At 42.5% G+C, this 21,322-nt stretch overlaps 1 protein-coding gene across 2 annotated transcripts in view; it reads right to left on the reverse strand.

Moving 5' to 3' along the window:
- Positions 1-21,322, reverse strand: part of COG3 (component of oligomeric golgi complex 3) — a 140,192-nt gene that overhangs the window by 86,289 nt on the left and 32,581 nt on the right. The window contains exons 7-11 of one of the 2 annotated variants that reach the window (XM_073614161.1): positions 18,890-19,015; positions 14,323-14,403; positions 12,485-12,528; positions 7,652-7,778; positions 7,358-7,449 (exon numbers count right to left, since the gene is read on the reverse strand). In XM_073614161.1, the coding sequence (XP_073470262.1) occupies positions 7,358-7,449; positions 7,652-7,778; positions 12,485-12,528; positions 14,323-14,403; positions 18,890-19,015 (470 nt within the window). Of the gene's footprint in view, positions 1-7,357; positions 7,450-7,651; positions 7,779-12,484; positions 12,529-14,322; positions 14,407-18,889; positions 19,016-21,322 lie in introns of both variants that reach the window. The other variant, XM_073614160.1, reaches the window with a different exon arrangement.

Consider the following 21,322-nt stretch of genomic DNA (forward strand, 5'->3'; position numbering starts at 1 on the left):
CAATACCAGTAGCTTCCATCTCGTACTTGCTTCAGAGCATGCGTCATTTTTGTTCCGTCGGAACAGCATACAGACGAGCGGTTTTCCCAACAGGAATTGGTTCCGTCGGAAATATTTAGAACATGTTCTATTTCTAGGACCGTCAGAATTTGCGAAAACAAAAGTCTGATGAGGCATACACACGGTCGGAATAGACTATGAAAAGATTCCGTCAAACTTTTTCTGTCAGACATTCCGCTTGTGTGTACGTGGCATTAGTCTTAGTCTGATTGTTCGACTAGAGCCAGGGTGCCTGAAGTCTGGCAAATCCTTCCCCTCAAACACTGTTTTACAGCTGTACTGGGCTCTGTGGTTATATATTTTCAGGCTCATCTGTTCACCAATTTAACATCTGTAATGATTTATGCCATGTTCATGTGCGACATTTGAGCCCCACACTATAAGGCCTCATGCACACTGGACGTTTTAGACATTTTTACAGCAGCTGTTTTTGGCTTCAGACGTTTTTTTCTACAATCTAAAAAACCCCCATCACGTTATCCTATGTGTCCATGCACACGTAGGCGGTTATCAACTGTTTTTGGCTGGGGCATTTTTTGACGCAGCTCACCAACGTTTAATGTTTTTGATCCATTAAAAATAAATAAATAAATAAATAAAATTAATTAATTAAAAATGCTAAATGCGGAAAAGCGCTATTGCAAAAATGTTAAAAATGTTGAAAAACTCACTGCAAAGCTACTGTTTTTTTAATAACATTATTTTAATATCCAGTGTGCACAAGGCCTTAAAGACATTGCTGACAGGATAGGACACATGAGCAACAACTCACCCACTATGTCTGCTTGATTAAAGTGGAACGTTACACTTGTGCGATGCAAAAACCCTGCGAATCCACTGCGGGTTCCTGCATCGCATCCGCCTTGCAAGGCAGTTTATACTGCCATATGAGAACGGCGGTAAGTGTCAATACAATGTTAATGACACCCCCATTTCTGCTCGCATATCGCACTGCGAACTGACAGTTCGGACATGAATCGGATCGCATGGGTGTTCACACCCATGCGATCCGATTCTGGTGCGGACCAAAGAAAGGGTCCTGTGCGAGTTTGGTCCAAATGCGATGGAAATTCAGCCATACTATCAGTATGGCTAAAAATCGCATCATACAGACATTACATGTGATTTGCACTGCAGTGCGGTATGAATCACATGCGATATCGCACTACGCACTGGTGTGAACCAGCACTAAAAAGGGAAGTTTTTGTTTTGCCCCCCCCCCTCCCACTTTTGGATTTATTTTTTTTGCTTCCACTTCTGCTTGCCTAGGTGAGCCGTGTGGAAGTTTGTCGCCCCCCACTCGCAACCTGCTGGGACATGTCACCTGTCCCAGGAGACTGCAGATCCATTCAGAAGTGCAGTCAGGAGCCATCTGTGCAGCCGCAGGAAGGCACAGCCAGCAAGATGGTGGTGTCAGGAACCAGAAGACAAGGCCTGGGCGATCACAGCTATTTTTCTTTTTTAACTGGCTAAAGCTCCTCTAAGAATTTTACTACAAGCTTGTCGTGCACATGAATTTCTCCTAAAAATGTAAGATTGGAAGGGGATTTTTTAGGACAGAAATTGCTTGCAAGGAATAGAAAAGAAAGCGTACAACACTATTTGATTTACCATTTGTAAATCAAATGGTAATCAAAATTACCATTTGTAATTCCTTTGAACTTACACAGAACGCTCTACAACTACAAAAGGGCAACATGACACAAACAAAGCAAACAAAAGAATAAAAGGCAAACTAAAATAGCGATGGCAAACTGCACAACTTAAAGGTCAGAATATGTAGTCAGATTATAGGAGTCATATGCTGTTACTTTCAGGTGATTAGACACTAGAAAAAGTGTTGCAGTGCACCATTATATAACCCTGCTCACTCTGTGGGACTCAGTTTTGAATAAATCAATAAAGGAAAAAAAAAAAAAAAAAATGAATAGAGGTGAGGGACTTGTGTTCTTTGCTGTTCGCCAAGATATGGAATTTACAGGCAAATCAAAATTCCTATTATCTTAAAGTGGGAGTAAATTCCCATCTCTGACTTTTACCTATAGCTAAGCCTACAATAAGTCCAGAGGGATCTGTATGTCTGTGATGTCTCCAAAGGGGATGAAGGATCTTCTCATTCACCTCATCAGTCAGTCCTTCAACATATAGCACCCGATTGGTGGCCACCTATATATTTGTATAAGGTGAGACTTATGCAAAAAACCCTGTTCCCTTGTCAGGGTCCACTCCACCAGATGTGTTGTTGTTCCTGGCACCTTTCAGCATCAAGCATCTATTTTGCAGGTCTGCAAAGCCACCACTTAGTTCATGTTCTCAAAGTTTTACTGGTTGGACCTCCAGGTCCCTGCTGATTTAAGCTTTTGCCGCAAAGTGCTTCATGCTGTCATTTGATTGTACAGATGTTGAATCTTTTTCAGGCAAGTTTAACATAATGTGCTAGTATGAGGTGCATACTAGCACATGAAACATTACCTTATAGGTTAGAAAAACACCTAGTGGTTTACTACCGCTTTTACAGGTCAAAGTATCTGTAGTCAAAAGCCATGGGACATCCCCAAGCAAAAAACTGAGGGGTGGGCAACAAATATAGCAAACAAAGGCAAACAAGCCCACAAGAAAACAATAGTCAATGGGCCTGAAACAATCAAATGACAGCATGAAGCACTTTGCGGCAAAAGCTTAAAATTAGCAGGGACCTGGAGGTCCAACCAGTAAAACGCTGAGAACGTGAACTGGCTGGTGGCTTTGCAGACCTGAAAGGCGCCAGGAACAACAAAATCACATCTGGTGAAGTGGGCCCTGACAGGGAACAGGGGGTTTTGCATAAGTCACACCTTAAATAAATATATAGGCAACCACCAAGCGAGTGTTATATGTTGGAGGACTGGCCGAGGAGGTGGATGAGAAGATCCTGCATGCAGCCTTCATTCCCTTTGGAGACATCACAGACATACAGATCCCTCTTGACAATGAGACAGAAAAGCACAGAGGATTTGCTTTTGTGGAGTTTGAGCTTCCAGAGGCGTTCATTTTTTCGATATAGGATTTTGACTATGATGGTCTGAGACAAGAGGGCTGTCGGCACGAGTGTGGGCTGTTGTATTGACAGCCATTGTTTCCTTCTGGCTGGATACCAACAGAAGACTAGATTCATGATATACATGAACTTTCTTTGACCTCCCGTAAATGGAGGCCCACGCTCTCTAGTAAGAGCACATCTATATGTGGTGGTGTTGTATTCACAAAGGTGGTCTTTGGGATCTTGAATATTGAAATCTCACCTGCTTCACTGGTCTTGGGACTTTTTGCTACTGTCAAGCAATTGACATTTGGACTCAGAGAATTTACACCTTTTGTTTTAATTCATTGTTTTTTGTTTAGCGCAACACGGTATATTTATACTTTATAAAACAAGGTTGTTGATTTATTGTTGTTGAGTCCAGAAAACAATATACAATGCATAGTGATATGGTGTTTAAAAGTGCCATCATCCCAATGTGTAACCATTTTCGGAAAACACTCTTTATGTGGGCTATATAGTCCCACAAAAAAGGGGTTTTCCGAATACAAGAACACAATATACGGACAACCAAGGTTTAATAAGTCTGCTCTCAATGCCATCTTCCCTGAATGATTAGAGATCATATTTACGTTTAGATTGCATATAAAAACACTTTTTTTTAGCCCTGCTTGATCCCAATGCCAGCTTTACAGACCACAAACCTTACCCATCCCAATCCTACAGTATATATTCTGTTATAGTGAGGGGACAGGTTTGACAAAAAAGGAAACCCCTTCGAAACGCGTTACCGCCCCCCTGCTGGCTTTGGGAACGCTAGCTGCTGCATACAACCTTGCTTATGTTACCTTCTTGGTCTCTACACCCCTTGATGACATACAGTTGCTTCAATGTAAGCGCTTTTTTGTATTGTATCAAACGCTACTTTGGTTTTTAAGGGGATGCCGGGCTCCTGTAAACTTGTCTTAACAGAAGTTTAATGTGCCCGACGACTAAATCCTTAACCACTTCAATACCAGGCACTTAGACACCTTCCCGCCCAGACCAATTTTCAGCTTTCAGCGCTGTTGCAATTTGAATGACAATTGCGCGGTCATGCTACACTGTACCCAAACTAATTTTTTATCATTTTGTTCCCACAAATAGAGCTTTCTTTTAGTGGTATTTGATCACCTCTGTGGTTTTTATTTTTTGAGCAACAAATAAAAAAAGACCGAAAATGTTTTAAAAAAACAAGTTTTTCTTTGTTTCTGTTAAAATTTTTTGTAAATAAGTACGTTTTCTTCTTCAATGACGGGCACTGATATGGCTGCACTGACGGGCACTGATATGGCTGCACTGACGGGCACTGATATGGCTGCACTGACGGGCACTGATATGGCTGCACTGACGGGCACTGATATGGCTGCACTGACGGGCACTGATATGGCTGCACTGACGGGCACCGATGAGGTGGCACCAATGAGGCGGCACCGATGGGCACCAATGAGGCGGCACCGATGGGCACCAATGAGGCGGCACCGATGGGCACCAATGAGGCGGCACCGATGGGCACCAATGAGGCGGCACCGATGGGCACCAATGAGGCGGCACCGATGGGCACCAATGAGGCGGCACCGATGGGCACCAATGAGGCGGCACCGATGGGCACCAATGAGGCGGCACCGATGGGCACCCATAGGCGGCACCGATGGGCACTCATAGGCGGCACCGATGGGCACTCATAGGCGGCACCGATGGGCACTCATAGGCGGCACCGATGGGCACTCATAGGCGGCACCGATGGGCACTCATAGGCGGCACCGATGAGCACTCATAGGCGGCACCGATGGGCACTCATAGGCGGCACCGATGGGCACTCATAGGCGGCACCGATGGGCACTCATAGGCGGCACCGATGGGCACTCATAGGCGGCACCGATGGGCACTCATAGGCGGCACCGATTGGTACATATGGGTGGCGGCATTGATTGGTACATATGGGTGGTGGCACTTATGGGTACTTATGGGTGGCACTGATAGGTGCCACTGATGGGTACTGATAGGTGGGCACTGACAGGTGGCACTGATAAAATTTATTGGTGGCATTGCTGGGCATAACTAAAACGTAATGGTGCCAATCAATGCCCATTTGTGGGCACTGATTGGCACAGATTGGGCACATGTGGATGGCCATGGGGTACATACCTGGCCATCCACATGTTGCCCCTTCCCTGGTGGTCCTAGTGGCGATCCCTGGTGGTCCAGTGTGGTGATCTGAGGGGGGGTCTGCGCTCATAAACAATCAGCGAAGACCCCCCCGTCAGGAGAACCGCCGATCGGCTCTCCTCTACTCGCGTCTGTCAGACGCGAGTGAGGAAAAGCCGATCAACGGCTCTTCCTATTGACAGCGTGATCAGCCGTGATTGGACACGGCTGATCACGTGGTAAAGAGCCTCCGCCGGAGGTTCTTTACCAAGATCGGTGGAGCGGTGTGTCAGGCTGACACACCGCTCCACCGATCGCCACGATGCGGGCGCGCGGTGGCATGTTATCCTGCTGGACGTCATATGACACCCAGTCAGGATAACGGAACCACTTCCTGGACGTCAATCCGCTATAGGGCGAGCGGGAAGTGGTTAACCACCCCCTGCCCGGCCTATTGTAATAATATGGCCAGGCAGGAGAACTGCTATCCTGGGTATGACGTCCTCCCATTTGCACGCCTTGTGCGGACCCTAGGGGCTGCACAGTGGCGTAATCTGTGACCTGCTGTGTCCGGAACTCAGATCTTTGTACCGGGCCGCTGTGTGTGATAAATCACAGTGCTTACATGTCAGTTGTAAACAATGTTTTATTCACAGTCATTGTGTACTATTGTCATGATCTCTGTGATTGGCCCTGTGATCACTGTGACCAATCACAGCTCACCTGTACCATGAGATAGCTGTGGCTAATCAAAACTATCACAGTTGTACACAATGGCACATGAATAGAAAGCCATTCACAATTTAAAAATGATTGCTTATTACAGTGATGATCACTGTACAGGCAATCAGTGTTAATAAAAAAAACCCTGATCACCTCCCCAGAGCTATATAGGGTCACTATGGTGAGACTGCACTGCTCTGATGACAGAATGATGACAGCATGTAAAAAAAAAAAAAAAATTATACTGTCACTAGTCAGTGTCCCTGATCACTGCCATGTTAGTCATATGGTGACACTGTACTGCTCTGGTGACAGTATGTGAGGTAAAAAACTTTTTTATTCAATTTCTTCATTTTCCAAAAAAAGTTGCAAAAAAATGACAACTTCAAAAACCCACCATGCCCCTTAAATAACTTTGGGTGTCTATGTTCTAAAAAGGATTTATTTTGTAGGTATTTGTACTGTTCTGGAATTTTAGGGCCTCAAGAAATGAGACAGGCCATCAGTACATTGAATATTCACTGTATACCATAGAATGTAGACTCCAACTGTCACACAGAGTAAATAATATACACTGATCTGGGTTTTTTTACCCAAATAAATATAGTAGAATACATTTTGCCTAAAGTTATGAAGAAGAAATTTTATAACAGAAACCAAGAAAAATGTGTGTTTTTTTCAAAATGTTCTGTAGATTTTCATTATATATAAAAAAAAAAAAAAAAAAAAAAAAAAAAAAAAACACTGGTGAAAAAATATCACCAAAAGAAAAATCTGTCTAAAAAAAAAAAAAAAAAAAAAAAAAAAAAAAAAAGATAAAAATTAAATTTAGGTACAGTGTTGTATGATTGGCATTCAAAGTGTGACAGCACTGAAATCTGAAAACTGGCCTGGGCAGGATGGGGGCAAAAGTGTCTGGTATTAAAGTGGATAAAGAAGGCATATCATTATAATGTAGTACTTTGTCCCATGTTTCTAAATGCTTTCTAACCCCTAGTTATGAGGTCTGACCTGTCTCTCCCCTCCTGCCACAACCGATCCAACAACATCTATGAAGGAGATGGCGGACTCAAAGAACTTTCCTGAAACAAGCAATGACAAGAGGAATATGGGGAGGGGGGCGACATGTCAGCCTCTGCATTCCTTGTCCCATTGCTGGTCTTAGGAAACCACTCACAGCAGAGTCAAGCTGTGCTTTCACCAAGCATATACAATTCCAGGCTCACTGGAAATCTTACGAGAGGACTAATTGGGTGAATATTTGTTTAGAATTTACAAGAGGACTCACTGTATGATGAAACAAAAACATATGCTACAAGTGAATATTTATATCCAGTCTTATATAATATATACAAATTTACCACATACTCCAATTTTGGTGTTGGTTTGGTGAAAAACTCATTGAAAAGTTGGTGTTCATCCTGACATACATGGACCATGAATGCACAGCCACTCCGCACCTAAAATATATAGAATGCAGCTGTTATGGACATCAATTCCGTAATAATTCTATAATACATGTTAAATGGAACAGAATCTAACAAAACAATGCACATGCAGTAGGTAATGGCAAAAAAGTTATGTTAGCGGATCAGATGGCTGTTTAGGGCTAGCTCTACACCAGCATAAGTCAGATAGTGGTCAATCATATTATACGCTTACCAAAGCACAGTGATCCCTGTTGTTCTGGCTGGTGAGATCTGTGATTGTGCTGGTGATACTTGGACTAAGCAAGTTCTCTCGCTGATCTAAGTAGCACTGATGTATTTCCGCAAGAAGCAGTTGGTATCTATCACAATATAAAAGGATAAAAAAGGATGTTCAGCAAAGAAAAGCAAGAAGGAATCACATTAACAAAGTGATATTTTTGTGTAGGTTAAACAATATATCTATAACCAAAGCAAAATACATAAACCAAATTAAATATGCAAAATAGATACTATGAAAGGTAACTTGCACTGAGAAAATATGAACGTTGCCACTGCTGACCTCTTGAAGTTCTAAAATGTTTATTTTTTATTTTTTTTAGACCAAACTTCAACACTTTTAGGTAAAGAGGTTTAAAGCCCAACTCTTAGAAAATTAAAAGTACTCCCTTGCAGAGAGACTGCACCCACAGTTGGTTTCTGTCTAGGGGATGGGAAAAGACAATTTACTTATACGATTCTCTGGTCCCCCAGAAAAAAAAACTATTTTCCTACGTTCCGACAGTGGACAGTCCCTTAGAGCCCTCACATCTAACACAGGGCTGAGGACCTGGGACTGCTGTAGTGCAGGGAAGAGGCTTCAGGGACAAGTCTAGCAATGCAGAGGAACCAGCAAGTGTGCAGGATCAGATAAGTGCTTTACCTGGTCCCCCTAGACTAAAACAAGTAGGTAATGCTTGTAGTGGGGCTTTTAATTCTCCTATGATTCAGCTTTAACCCAAATTATATGGTTTTCTATAACCCCTCAAAACGCCAGCTTGGCTTGTTATAAGAAGTGAAAAATCAACCGATATATTGGCAGGACCAATAGGTAATAACAGGCAGAATACAAGAAAATAAAAATGCACAGTAACGCTAGTGACTAAATGCACTATAAATGCCATTATTTTTTTTTTCCAATAGTTTCAGTTTAAAAGAAATGTATGGGAATTTTTTTTTTTCCTCTAAGACTAAGAACCAAGCGATCTAACCGCAGATCGCTCGGTTCCCACAGCTTCCCGAGCAGAGAGTTGCTGACTGTCAGTCCCTGCTCTGCCCCAGTTCCCCCCCACGCTGACTGACGCGATGGGCTGTGGAGGGGGAGGGAGCAGCCAGATCTGGCTCTCCGGCAGAGCCGGGTTCTGGTCCAGGCATGTGGGAAGATCCCAACTCCATTGTCTTCATCTTTCCCGAACCTGGATCCGCTCCGTGACATCAGTGGACTTCAGACCGCTCTCTGCTGAAAACGGGTCACAAGAGTGCAGAACAAACTGCGCTCCTGTGACCCACAGGAGAAGTACAGCCAAACGAGCTTCGGCTGAACTTCTCCTTTAGGCATCCTGAATGTCTCCAATTTGGAAGGTAGAGTACAAACTTTTAGGTCATTTTTTTTGAACACCAGAAAAGAGGAGTCAAAGCTGTACAGAGGGAGGAGATGGATCCATTGGGGATGGCATGCAATTACAATCAAAACTTAGTAACCTGCATTTTGAGACATGGCTGCAAATCATGGGCCTCGGACCGGATTTAAAAAAAAAAAAAAAAATTGTGAAACTGATATTTCTGTACTGATAAGTAAATGTTATTTTTCATTATTTTAAAGTTTATTTTCCAATTCCTCCTCATATTGTCGGGAAGAGCGTTGAATAAATGCTATAGTGGACTTAAGGGCCCCCCTCAGGTATGCCTTCAAGGTATCCCAATTAAACCTCGCTCAGCACCATGGAGCTTCTAGAAAAAAACGTTAGTTGGTCTGGTATCCAATCGTTAGACCCAATTAGCAACAGCCAAAAAGGCTGAACCCGCCAAGGCGTACGTATTCCTGCAGCACCGGTATCAACTGAAAGTGACAAAGGCGAGTGATCCGACACTACCCTAGGAAAATATGTGATAGAAGATCATTTGGGAAGAAATTTACCATTGCCCAGGGCCAAATCAATCCTTGAGAGGCGGCCTCTGCTAGGAATAGACCATGAATATGCCCTAGCATGGGGGTTGGAGACACCATAAATCACTCCAACCAAATTCGGTAGCCAAGGAGCAAAAAGCAGACGGAGGTTGTGAGGCTAGAGGGTTTCTGTGTCTATCCATGACTGGGTCCAAGAGTAGGTTAAAATCTCCTAAGCATAAGACAAAGGCCTCTGGGTACATTGCAGCAAAGACCATCACCTCCTTAATCACTTGTAAGTTCATTGTTTTAAAGTTGAACTGTGTGTGGGTGTACTATCGCTAGCACTATATCAGTATTACTATCACTAGCACTATATCAGTAGACTTAAACATGTGTGAATTGTTTAAATTGTTGTTAAAGCCAAGATTGTGCAGTCATTATATCTGGTCTCCCACAGTACACAGAACATGGAAATGCAATTAAATAATTTTAGTAAATATAAACTGATAAATACCTATTCTCATCAGAAGTATATAGCAGACTTGAGACTTCTACTAGTGTCTGGCCCTGCAATGGTTAAAGCTTGTAGGAGGAGTTTTCTGACTGTGCTATGAGACTGAAAGACCGCTGACCCTCTGTCTGGACAGTGCTAATTGGCCTTGTGCTGATCACATGCACTCTCCCAAGAAAAAAAAAAAAAAACAAAAAGCAAAAAAAAACCCTCTCTAGCAATACACAGCAAACTGAGGATGTGCAGTCTGACTCCACAGACTGTGTTATCATGAAATTATTAGGAGTCAGTGGAAGTAGAAGAGAATCAGATAAGACAGGATCAAAACAGCTTTTTTTTTTCTCTCCTTATACAATGTGGAGGATTAACCCCTTAGGTTCCACAGCGAGTATAACAAGCATGTTTTATTGCATATACAGACTGATTTTACTGTCGTAGCTTTAGTAACACTTTAATACATTTTTAAATAGTGTAGTCAACCTAGCGATAGAACTCCAATAAAATACACCTCCTTCCTGAAAATACTAGTTGTCTTGTTATTACAATGATCCAAAACCTTCAGTACTTCAAGGCTCTTACCTGGAACACATACAAATAAGAGAATCAAAGGTTGCCCTGCAAGCTTAAAGTTTTAAAGCTAGAGATAGCTTGAAAACTAGTAACCTTGGGTCAGCAACATCAGCTTCTAGATTTCTCTCACTGCAGATTTCTTTGAACATTGGCGACTAGGTATTGTGGGGGGTTATCTTCAAATGGAGAGTTCTCAGAGGGGTATTCCAGCCATGTGCAAGGTTAAGGGCTTCTTGCACATGTTTATTTGGTCAGCAAACAGAAAAGGATTCCCGTGCAGGGGTAGAAAACCTACTCCTAAAGCAAAAGTCCATTAAAACAAATGCAGGCCTCCTGGCTAAATAGACCTCAATGGGTCTGCTCCAGTTCTGCAGGCATGTTCCCTCACAGTCTGCTTCTCCTCTCTCAGCACCACACTGATTGACCTCAGGTAAGGCAAAATTATACCCCAGGTGGGGAGCAAGGTGTGATCAGTGCTTAACCCCTTGCTGCCCACAGACCTCTCCCTGCCATCCATTTACCTTAAGAACCTATAGATTGTGTGGCAGATACACATCATCTATCAGTCAAAGGAGCTATCTATCACAGTATGAAAAGCTTTCAATATCAGTACAGAAATAGAGAGACTTCACACATTATTGACCTTGCTATGCAGCCTACTGGATTGTGTAATATACCAACGATAGCAAAAGGGAAGCCAAAAAGGAAATGTTTTCTTCTACAGGATTATTGGATAAGAAATGAGCGGTTTGTTGGCTCTTAATGGCTTCTGTACTGACACTTTAAGGTAACCTGGCTATAGTGATGCTTACACCCAAAGGTTTTAATAATGATCATAATACATGGGGAATTGGCGTGTTTTCCAACGATAAAGTGATTCTAAAAAAATAAATAAATAAAAATGTACTTATCTGCTGTGTGTAACAGTATTGGTATCGGTCCCTTACCACCTCTCCTGGGGTCCCCCACTGGGGGCGTCCACTCCTCTTCTCTGAATGCAAGCCATATGCTGAGAGGGAACCGATGTGGGCATGCTCCGGAGCCAGGCTCTCTGCGTCCATAGACACACACACAGCGTGGCTCAGCCACCCACCTGTTCCCTCTTCACAGGATTTAACTGACAGCAGCTGGAGCCTACGACTCCCACTACTGCCTGTGTGTTCTGTGAGAAGTGGAACGAAGAGCAGTGATGCTGCGGATGGGACAGAGCTGGATGAAGAGTGCTCAGTTACATGTTTGTGGGAAGCAGGGAACAAATAGCGGGACATTTCTTTATCTTAATGCATTTTCTGACATTAGAACCACTTTAAATCTCATGCCACAACAGGTGCTTTATTCACCAAATGCCATGTCGGGTATCCAACCAGGGTAGGATTCATTTTCAATTGTTTTTGCTATTGTTCTGTAGCAAATATTCTTTCACAATAATTAGATTAAAAAATTCTTAAAGTATAACTAAAGGCAAAACTTTTAATTTAGTTTTGGATAGAATGGAGAGGGTTTAGAACCCCTGACAGTTTTTAATGCCGTCTGTGCCCCCGTTAAGGAGGTTCATCCTCTCTATTTGTCCCGTTTGCTATTTTCTTTGAAAATCCCAACGTTTCGGTTGTCCCCAGAAAATTAATAGAGGGGAAATCTGTTACACAGGGAAATTTTAAGCTAAAGATCAAACTTTAAGAAGTGATAATTAATGAAACTAAGATATTAAGGAAAATATGGGGATAAAAAGAGCATAACATTCTAACAGCAATGTAGCACATACTGTACAGTTCACACTTCTGTTACAACTAAAGCAAAGTGTTTGGGTAACACTTCTTTCTGTTAACCAAAATACTCACTCTGGTATTGTCTCAGATCGCTGCTCCATCTGTTCAATCAGCGTCTGCAGAAACACAAATAATTACATGTAATACGATTTTTACCATGGCGTGACTAATTAATGGCCTGAAGCATGCAATTAAAATCAGTGTTAATTTCATTTTTATTGCACCACACTTCTCAATATAAAAAGAAAAACAATGTTTCATTATCGCATTTAAAAAAAAAAAAAAAAAAAAAAAAGAAAAATGTAAGGATCGGCCTACTTAATTCAACTCTATGGGCAGCAGACCTGCAATGTTCATGAAGAGGTCAGCAGCTGAATATGCCGCAATGCAAATATGAAATCCCGGCGTTACTGAGCAATTTTCAGTTTATCATTTGATGGACAACGCCAAGTGGCACCCATCATTGCTGTAGGCTGCACAGATCAAAGTCAGGAGATAAGTGCAGGACAGACATGCAAGGGAATCTGGCACTTTAGTGTTAGCTACTAAGGGCAGCCATAGATGGTTCGAATCTCAGCTGGTTCAGCAGAAGATTCAAACCATGTATGGGCAGGCTGATTGTACCCAAGTTAATCGATCAATAAACTTGGGTACAACCAGCCTGTCTGGTTTTTCATGGAATTATTGCCTAGCTAGCTTTAGCCGCTAGCAATTATCACTGTATTCTCCCAACAGGGCGGCTCCTCTCCCCAGGGAGAGCACAATGACTACACGGGAAGGATTCCTCCAGCAACACTGACTGTGTTGATGGGGGGAAAAATCAAGCTATTTGCTTTCCTGCAACCTGTGGTTGCAGGAAAGAAAATTACCCTGTCTAAGGCCAGCTTAACAGAAGCATGTTGATTTTAAAGAGGACCTCGAGTCATTTTTTCAACTTTCCATCTATTTCTGCCCTTGTTTTAACTTTGGATAGTAAAACATTTTTTTCTGCCAGTAAATACCTTATACAGCAAACTTCCGGTTTCTTGTCTGGTCATTAGCCTAGGCTTATGACATCATGCACCGCTCTCTCTCTCTCACTCTTGTGAGAGTTTGCCAGGAAGGGAGGAGGGGATAAGTCATAAGAGGGCCAATGAAAGCTGCAGGGCTGCAGAGTTGGAGGTGTGCCTCTGTGTGTCTGTAAATCCAGGAAGTGAATAGGCAGCAGCTTCAGCCACAGTTAAAATGGCTGCAGCAAGACTTAGTGGAGGGAGATTTCTGCAGCATATTTGGCAAGTACAGAATCACAGTATATATAAAATAATATGCAAAGTGGTTGGAGGGAAGCTTCAGAATGCCAAAGATGTTTTTATTACAAATTATGTGCACAGACTGCAGTTCCTCTTTAAGTTGACATCCAACAAAAGGAGGCCCCAACCTCATGAGATACTAACGTTACATATCCTAAAAGGCATCGGCATCAGCTTCCCTACAGCACAGGAAGATACATCTGAGACCAACTCATCAGGGAACAGGCTGCAAGAAACAGCCTGCTCCCAATCACAAAGAAAACAAAGATGGAGGGAGGATCCACTGAACTTGTAAGTGTATGTTTATCCTAGATAAGCAAGTATCAAAGGTAAGTTGCATATGGGGAATCATTTTCATGGGGTCTACTTTTATAAATCAGAATAAACAAGTCTGTGTCTAAAGGATCTATAGCCATTTTGGAGTGAAGTGTATTTCCTGGAATCTGTCTCCTTCAGCCGGGCAAAGTGGGGTAACTGGTGGCGAGTAACCCTTGAGATCTGGCTAGTAGCTCAGAACTTGAAATTTTGAGCCCTGATTTATACTATTGCAAAACAGCAACACCTGGTCATGATTCCTGCCAGACAGACTAAACAACAATATGAGATTGACATGATACTTACCCTAACCTTTGGAGCTGCCGCTCTAAATTTCACATAAAATAAAGTGAAAGCATTGTCAGAATTTGGGGTATTTGATAAATCCTGCTAAAAAGAAAAAAAAAGGCAAAAAATATTTTAGTTTATTAATGCTTCTGCAGAAACTATAAATGGTTACAAACTAAGAAATCTATTAAAGTGTTACTAAACCCAGGACCCTGCATTCACTATACTGTATCTGGTCTCCCACAGTACACAGAACATGGAAATACAATCATTTTAGTAAATATAAACTGCTAAATACCTTTTGTCACCAGCAGTATATAGCAGTCTTGTGACTTCTATCAGTGTCTGGTTATAGCTTGTAGGAGTTTTCATACTGCACTGGCTGTCCTGCAGGGACCCTGACACTCTGTCTGGACAGTGCTGATTGGCCCTGTGCTGATAACATGCACTCTCCCAAAAAAAAAACAAAAAACAAAAAAAAAAAAACGCTCTAGCAATACACACCAAACTGAGCATGTGCAGCTTGACTCCATAGACTGTCTTATCCAGACCTGTTTTGGAGTCAGTGGAAGAGGAGAATCTGTGCATACAAAAATCAAAAATCTTTTTTACATGCATATACAGACTGATTTTACGGTTGTGGGTTTAGTAACACTTTAAGTAGGTATTATTTATAATGAATCCTAAGGTTACAAGCATTTTATGCGGATTTTGAAATATATTTATTTTGCACCCTTCCTGGAGGTCACACTTTTTTCAAATAAGCCTAATTATTAAAATTTCATGTAGGAACTGTGGAATTACAGGAAGTAGCTGCAAAGAGTCTGCAGGAGATCAACAGCACTGAGATACCACAAAAGAAACACATAGAAAAAAAAAAATGTAAAAAACAGTGATATTAGAAATGTAAGTGTCATAAAGTTAGGGTCTTTTTAAAAGCCTAATTTCAGTCAAAACCCTTTTTTAAGGCTTAGTTCAATTTTGTGACCATGTTTCACAATGGACATTTATCAACAATCAACCCCCTAACTCAAAGCTCCCCCCACACCCTTTATCCAAATCACAGGGTGTGTCTCCAATAAATTTTTTCCAACAGTGACAGGCCTGGCCCCACATTTCCAATAGTCAGGAAGCAAAGCAATAAAAAAAGAAAAAATGGTTCCACTACGTCAGGCATGTCCGAAGTCCGGCCCACATTAATTTGGATATGGAGATATATATATATATATATACGGCAACATCTGTGATAGGCAGTCCCGTCTCCTGGGCTGGCATTAGACGACTGGTCTATCATAGAAGGCGGGACTTTATATTAAAGAGGCCGCTGAGAAAACAGGAGATTCTCCTGTATGTAATCTGTTGGCGCTCGTCCCACCCCTTCCCTGTCCCCTCCAAGGCTGCAGATGGGCATCGATCAGGCTGCATTCATGGCAATGGTGAGGCTGCAGATGGGCATTGACCATTATTTTGCTTCACAGTTCTTTATTTAAAATTATTTTTTTTCCCCTGAAACTTCCCTCTTAAAGTGAAGGTGCATGTTATACGCCGATAAATACGGTATATCCAAATAACACGCTCAAGCTTATCTTAGTCCTGAGCGGCGCTCGGATTTGTTGGGGCTACAAAAGATGGAGAGATAATAGATTATCTATATATCTATATATATCTCTATCTATATCTATCTCTCTCTCAAAATAACACGCCAAGTTCATCTCTTCACTACACACAGCCACGGCAAAGAAAATTCTTGTCAGGCAGTGTATTAGTGCTCGGACGAACACACTTAGACCGAATTTTAATGGTTCAAAGAAGGTCAGGCAAAATGGTCAGCCCTCACGCATGTTCACTTGATCAAATCTGGTCCTCTTTGAAAAAAAGTTCTGACACCCCTGCACTATGGGTACCAAGTTCTGCAATGTAGGTTTATAAAGCCAAAGTCATAAATAGAATAAGGACAACTTCCTCTCTACAGATCTCCCATTTCCTAAGTTTTGAGAACATTATTGCTAGGAAAGGGATATTCCCAGTAAAACTAATACTGTAGTTGTGGGGACCAATTACCCATTAGATTCTTATTTCTTGCGAGTTCTGTAAATAGATCTTTTGGCTCTTGACAAATCAACCAACACTTCTCATGTGCTCTGATGAAGCAAGAGGGATCCTTGAAGCGTTACTTCAGATACTTATATTATACAGATATTTATTGTTATACTCACCTGGTTTGTGCAATGATATTGCACATAGGTGCACGCGCACACACACACAGCAGGGCTTAGCCTTGCCTCCCTGCATTTGATTGAGAGCACCTGGGGCCAATGGCAGAGTCCCTGCCTGAAGGGGAGGAGATGCAGCCATGCACAGTGCTGGATCTCTTCTCCCCACTCTTCCCCTTCACACAGGGAAGGGGTTAGAACAGAAAGGCTTTAAAAAAAGGGAATGCATTAAGGTAAAAAAAAAAGTTTTGGCATTAGAACCACTTTAAAAGGTGGCCATACATGTCAAAATTCTGATCCATGTATGGGCAGCCTGCTTGTACAGACATCAACTGGGCTTTTCCCCAATCAATCAGTGCCACTGGCTATAGATGGCAGCACTGATCAGTGTAATCTGACAGCAGGGAAGTCCCCCCAGTGACAGAACACAACTCAATGGGGAAGAATTTACTATCTTCCTCAAGTGTGTGGATGGGTGAATCGGGTCATGAATAATGTATGGGCAGCTTTATTCCCTTTCAAACCCTTTACAGGAAACAGAGTAGCTGCCTTTGAAGATGCTAGTTGCCTGCTAGTGAATTATTTCGGCCTTTAACCCAGAACAAGCATGCAACAAGTGAAGCCTGAGCTCATGATCTGCATACTTGCTCCAGGTCAGTGATAAAGTCTGAGAGCAAGTCTCAGTTATCTGCAAAGGGCTAGCCAAACCTGATGACATGCAATCACTATCCAGTCTTAAGCTGGCCATACATGAATCAAAATTCAGGCCGGTTCAGCAGGGGCTGTCTGAATTTCAAGCTATGAATGGGCAGGACGGTTGTACAGAAGTCGATTTACAGAATTGTTGGATTTTTGCCATTTAATCAGCGCTGGCAATTGTGGCCAGCAGCACTGATCAGTGTATTCTAACAGACTCCCAGAACAGTTAGTGGGGAGCTTTTTTTTTTTTTAAACCTTAAAGCTGAAGTGCAGCTTTTGCTAAATTGTACATAGTTTGTTTGGGCAAAGCTGACCCAAAATAACTATGTCCTTCACTAACATGTGAGGCCGCTGGATGTACAGTATAAAAACTAAGGCTACATACAGCATACCGCACTGTGCTCCGGGTTCGAGCCGAGACTTCCTGTCTTATACCAGGAACACAGTAGTCTGAGTGGCGCTCAGCTATTCAGAGAAAGCGATGTATTCTAGCAATGAATACAAAGTTTCTCTGATGTCAGAGGTTGTGACATCATCAACCTGCCTCTCTGACTCAGCCAGAGGCAGCTTTGCATTCATTGCTAGAATAAATCGCTTTCTCTGAATGGCTGAGTGCCGCTGCGGTAGACTTTTCTGTGTTCCAGGTATGAGACAGGAAGGTTCTCGGCTTGATCCCGGAACACAGTGCAGTATGCGGTGTGCAGCCTCAGCTACATACAGTTTATACCACACATCCAGCGGCCTCTCAGGTTATTGAGTGACATAGTTAATTTGGGCCAGCTTGGCCCAAACAAACTATGTAAAAGTGTAGCAAAAGCTGGAGTTAAGCTTTAACCCTTTCGCTGTCAGGCTCTGCGCTTCACTTATAAAAAACAGGTGGCCAGGCTATTATTGCAATTTTTAACATTGCTTTTTTATTTTTTTTATAATGTTCACCAAAAATACACTAAAATCATTACTAGTGCATGCAAACACAACTTAATGTACAAAATTCCTGCAAAATTGTTACCAAGACCTTATTCACATGGGGCATATTAAAGTGCATGCCCCTGGAGGGCTGTTCCATGCATCCCTGCCCTGCAGGCAGTCATATTCATGTCAACTGGGATGCAACTGCTGCACCGGCAGAGCTGCTGTTCGCAATCTGACATCCATTTGGGTGTGGGTGCATGACCCTGAACGCAGACAGCGTGAGCTTAGGGACATACACCCCGACCCACGTGGATGTAAAATTGAAAGCAACAGTTGTGTTCGTGTAGTTACTACATCCCAAATGACATAAATGGGACTGCTTGCATAGGGATGCACAGAACATCTTTTTTAGGTGCATAGCTCTGATCAGAGATCGGAGTCTGCTGAACAATTTTGCTATAAACTCATGGTCACTAAAGTGACCATGAGTTTATAGCAGAAGGAGGAATGTAAATCTGTACGGCATATGGACCTGGCCAGCTGCAAGCAGTGTTGTAGGTCCATATGCCGTATGACCCTGGCAGCGCAAGGGTTAATGCAGGAAAGGCATTAAAGTAAATAAAACAGTTAGGACTTTAAAACAACTTTAGTACAATAATGTGAAACTACCCTTGTCATTACTATTCGGAACTGGATTTACTTTACATTTGCAACCACATGAAGTGTAAACAAGTCTAAAGAGAAAACATTCTGCAACATACCCGTTTAATCAATAGACTGGTGAGGTTCTGTAGCGTATTCACAGTATAGGTCTTCATAAGATGCATAGCTTTAGAGAGACATTGCTTAAACTTTGCTAAATAAACTGGATAATCTTTATAATTAGGCTGCAAAGTAAAAGAAAAACCAAGAGCAAATTATTAAAAACTTCTCAGAAAAAAAAAAAAACATGTTTTTTGTGCTAATAATAATAAAAATAATATGTACATAGATGAACATCGCTTCCGTAGTTTATAAAGTATTATGTGCCCATGTTTGACAACTTCTACACATACCTTATATTTATATTATTACTTATGCAGATACCATATCTATTATATTAACCCGTGCTGTTTTTATATTGTATTCTTGCTATCCACTGTATATAATTTTGATCATATCCATTGGCTGTAAATAAGTCTTGTATTAAGAGAATATTCTTTTGAGGTGTATAGGATACATTGATACCTCTAGGTCAGGCCTTTACAAATCGCACAAAGATCTAGTAACCAGATCTACAATACTATAAATGTACAATACTTAGAGATGTTTTCCACTAGGCAGTCAGTGATTCAGTGGTAGTATTTTAGGGTATTTTAAATTGTTTTGAAATAGACCATCTTTCTTAAGGGCTCAGCTCTTTTTCCGTATTTATTAATTTTACAGTTTGAAAAGTGTGTCCCATGGTAACTTGAAATAACAACTTATGGTTTTTGGGGGTGTTTAGTGATTGACAAAATCAAGTTTAGTTTATACAAATTTCATCTAGTTGCAGCCAAGGGAACTGCAGCACAGGAAACGGCATATGCTGAAATACCTGGTCACCTGAGCGCATTTTTTCCATCACCATGGCGCCAGGTGATCAGGATTTGAACAGCCCTGTAATAAATGGTTTGACACAGAATGCAAGGCCTTATCAAAGACCTCAAACCAAAAACAGAGACCCTGACAGCAAGAAGAAAACCCATGAGTTATACAGAAGCAAAACTACACAGAGACCCTGACAGCAAGAAGAAAAAGGAGGAAGAGAAAGAGAAAGAGGAAGAGGAAGAGGAAGAGGAAGAGGAAGAGGAAGGAGGAGGATGATGAAGAGGAAGGAGGAGGATGATGAAGAGGAAGGAGAGGAGGAAGAGGATGAGGAGGAGGAAGAGGAGGAAGAGGAGGATGAAGAGGAGGGTGAAGAGGAGGGTGAAGAGGAGGGTGAAGAGGAGGGTGAAGAGGAGGGTGAAGAGGAGGGTGAAGAGGAAGAGAATGAGGAAGAAGAGGAAGAGGATGAAGAGAATGAGGAAGAAGAGGAAGAGGATGAAGAGGATGAGGAGGAAGAGGATGAAGAGGAGGAGGAAGAGGAAGAGGAGGAGGAGGATAAGGAGGAGGAGGAGGAGGAAGAGGAGGAAGAGGAGGAAGAGGAGGAGGAAGAGGAGGATGAAGAGGAGGGTGAAGAGGAGGGTGAAGAGGAGGGTGAAGAGGAAGAGAATGAGGAGGAAGAAGAGGAAGAGGATGAAGAGAATGAGGAAGAAGAGGAAGAGGATGAGGAGGAAGAGGAGGAAGAAGATGAAGAGGAGGAGGAAGAGGAGGAAGAGGAAGAGGAGGAAGAGGAAGAGGAGGAAGAGGAAGAGGAGGAAGAGGAGGAAGAGGAAGAGGAGGAAGAGGAAGAGGAAGAGGAGGAAGAGGAGGAAGAGGAAGAGGAGAAAGAGGAAGAGGAGAAAGAGGAAGAGGAGGAAGAGGAAGAGGAGGAAGAGGATGAAGAGGATGAAGAGGATGAGGAGGATGAGGAGGATGAGGAGGAGGATGAAGAGGAAGAGGAGGATGAAGAGGAAGAGGAGGATGAAGAGGAAGAGGAGGATGAAGAGGAAGAGGAGGATGAAGAGGAAGAGGAGGATGAAGAGGAAGAGGAGGATGAAGAGGAAGAGGAGGATGAAGAGGAAGAGGAGGATGAAGAGGAAGAGGAGGATGAAGAGGATGAAGAGGAAGAGGATGAAGAGGAAGAGGAGGAGGATGAAGAGGAAGAGGAGGAGGATGAAGAGGAAGAGGAGGAGGATGAAGAGGAAGAGGAGGAGGATGAAGAGGAAGAGGAGGAGGATGAAGAGGATGAGGAGGAGGAAGAGGAGGAAGAGGAGGAAGAAGATGAAGAGGATGAAGAGGAGGAGGATGAAGAGGAGGAGGAAGAGGAAGAGGAGGAAGAGGAAGAGGATGAAGAGGAAGAGGAGGAGGATGAAGAGGAAGAGGAGGATGAAGAGGAAGAGGAGGATGAAGAGGAAGAGGAGGATGAAGAGGAAGAGGAGGATGAAGAGGAAGAGGATGAAGAGGATGAAGAGGAAGAGGATGAAGAGGAAGAGGATGAAGAGGATGAAGAGGAAGAGGATGAAGAGGATGAAGAGGAAGAGGATGAAGAGGAAGAGGATGAAGAGGAAGAGGAGGAGGATGAAGAGGAAGAG

This window comes from Aquarana catesbeiana, linkage group LG02 (assembly GCF_042186555.1).
Source record: "Aquarana catesbeiana isolate 2022-GZ linkage group LG02, ASM4218655v1, whole genome shotgun sequence".
Classification (NCBI taxonomy): domain Eukaryota; kingdom Metazoa; phylum Chordata; class Amphibia; order Anura; family Ranidae; genus Aquarana; species Aquarana catesbeiana.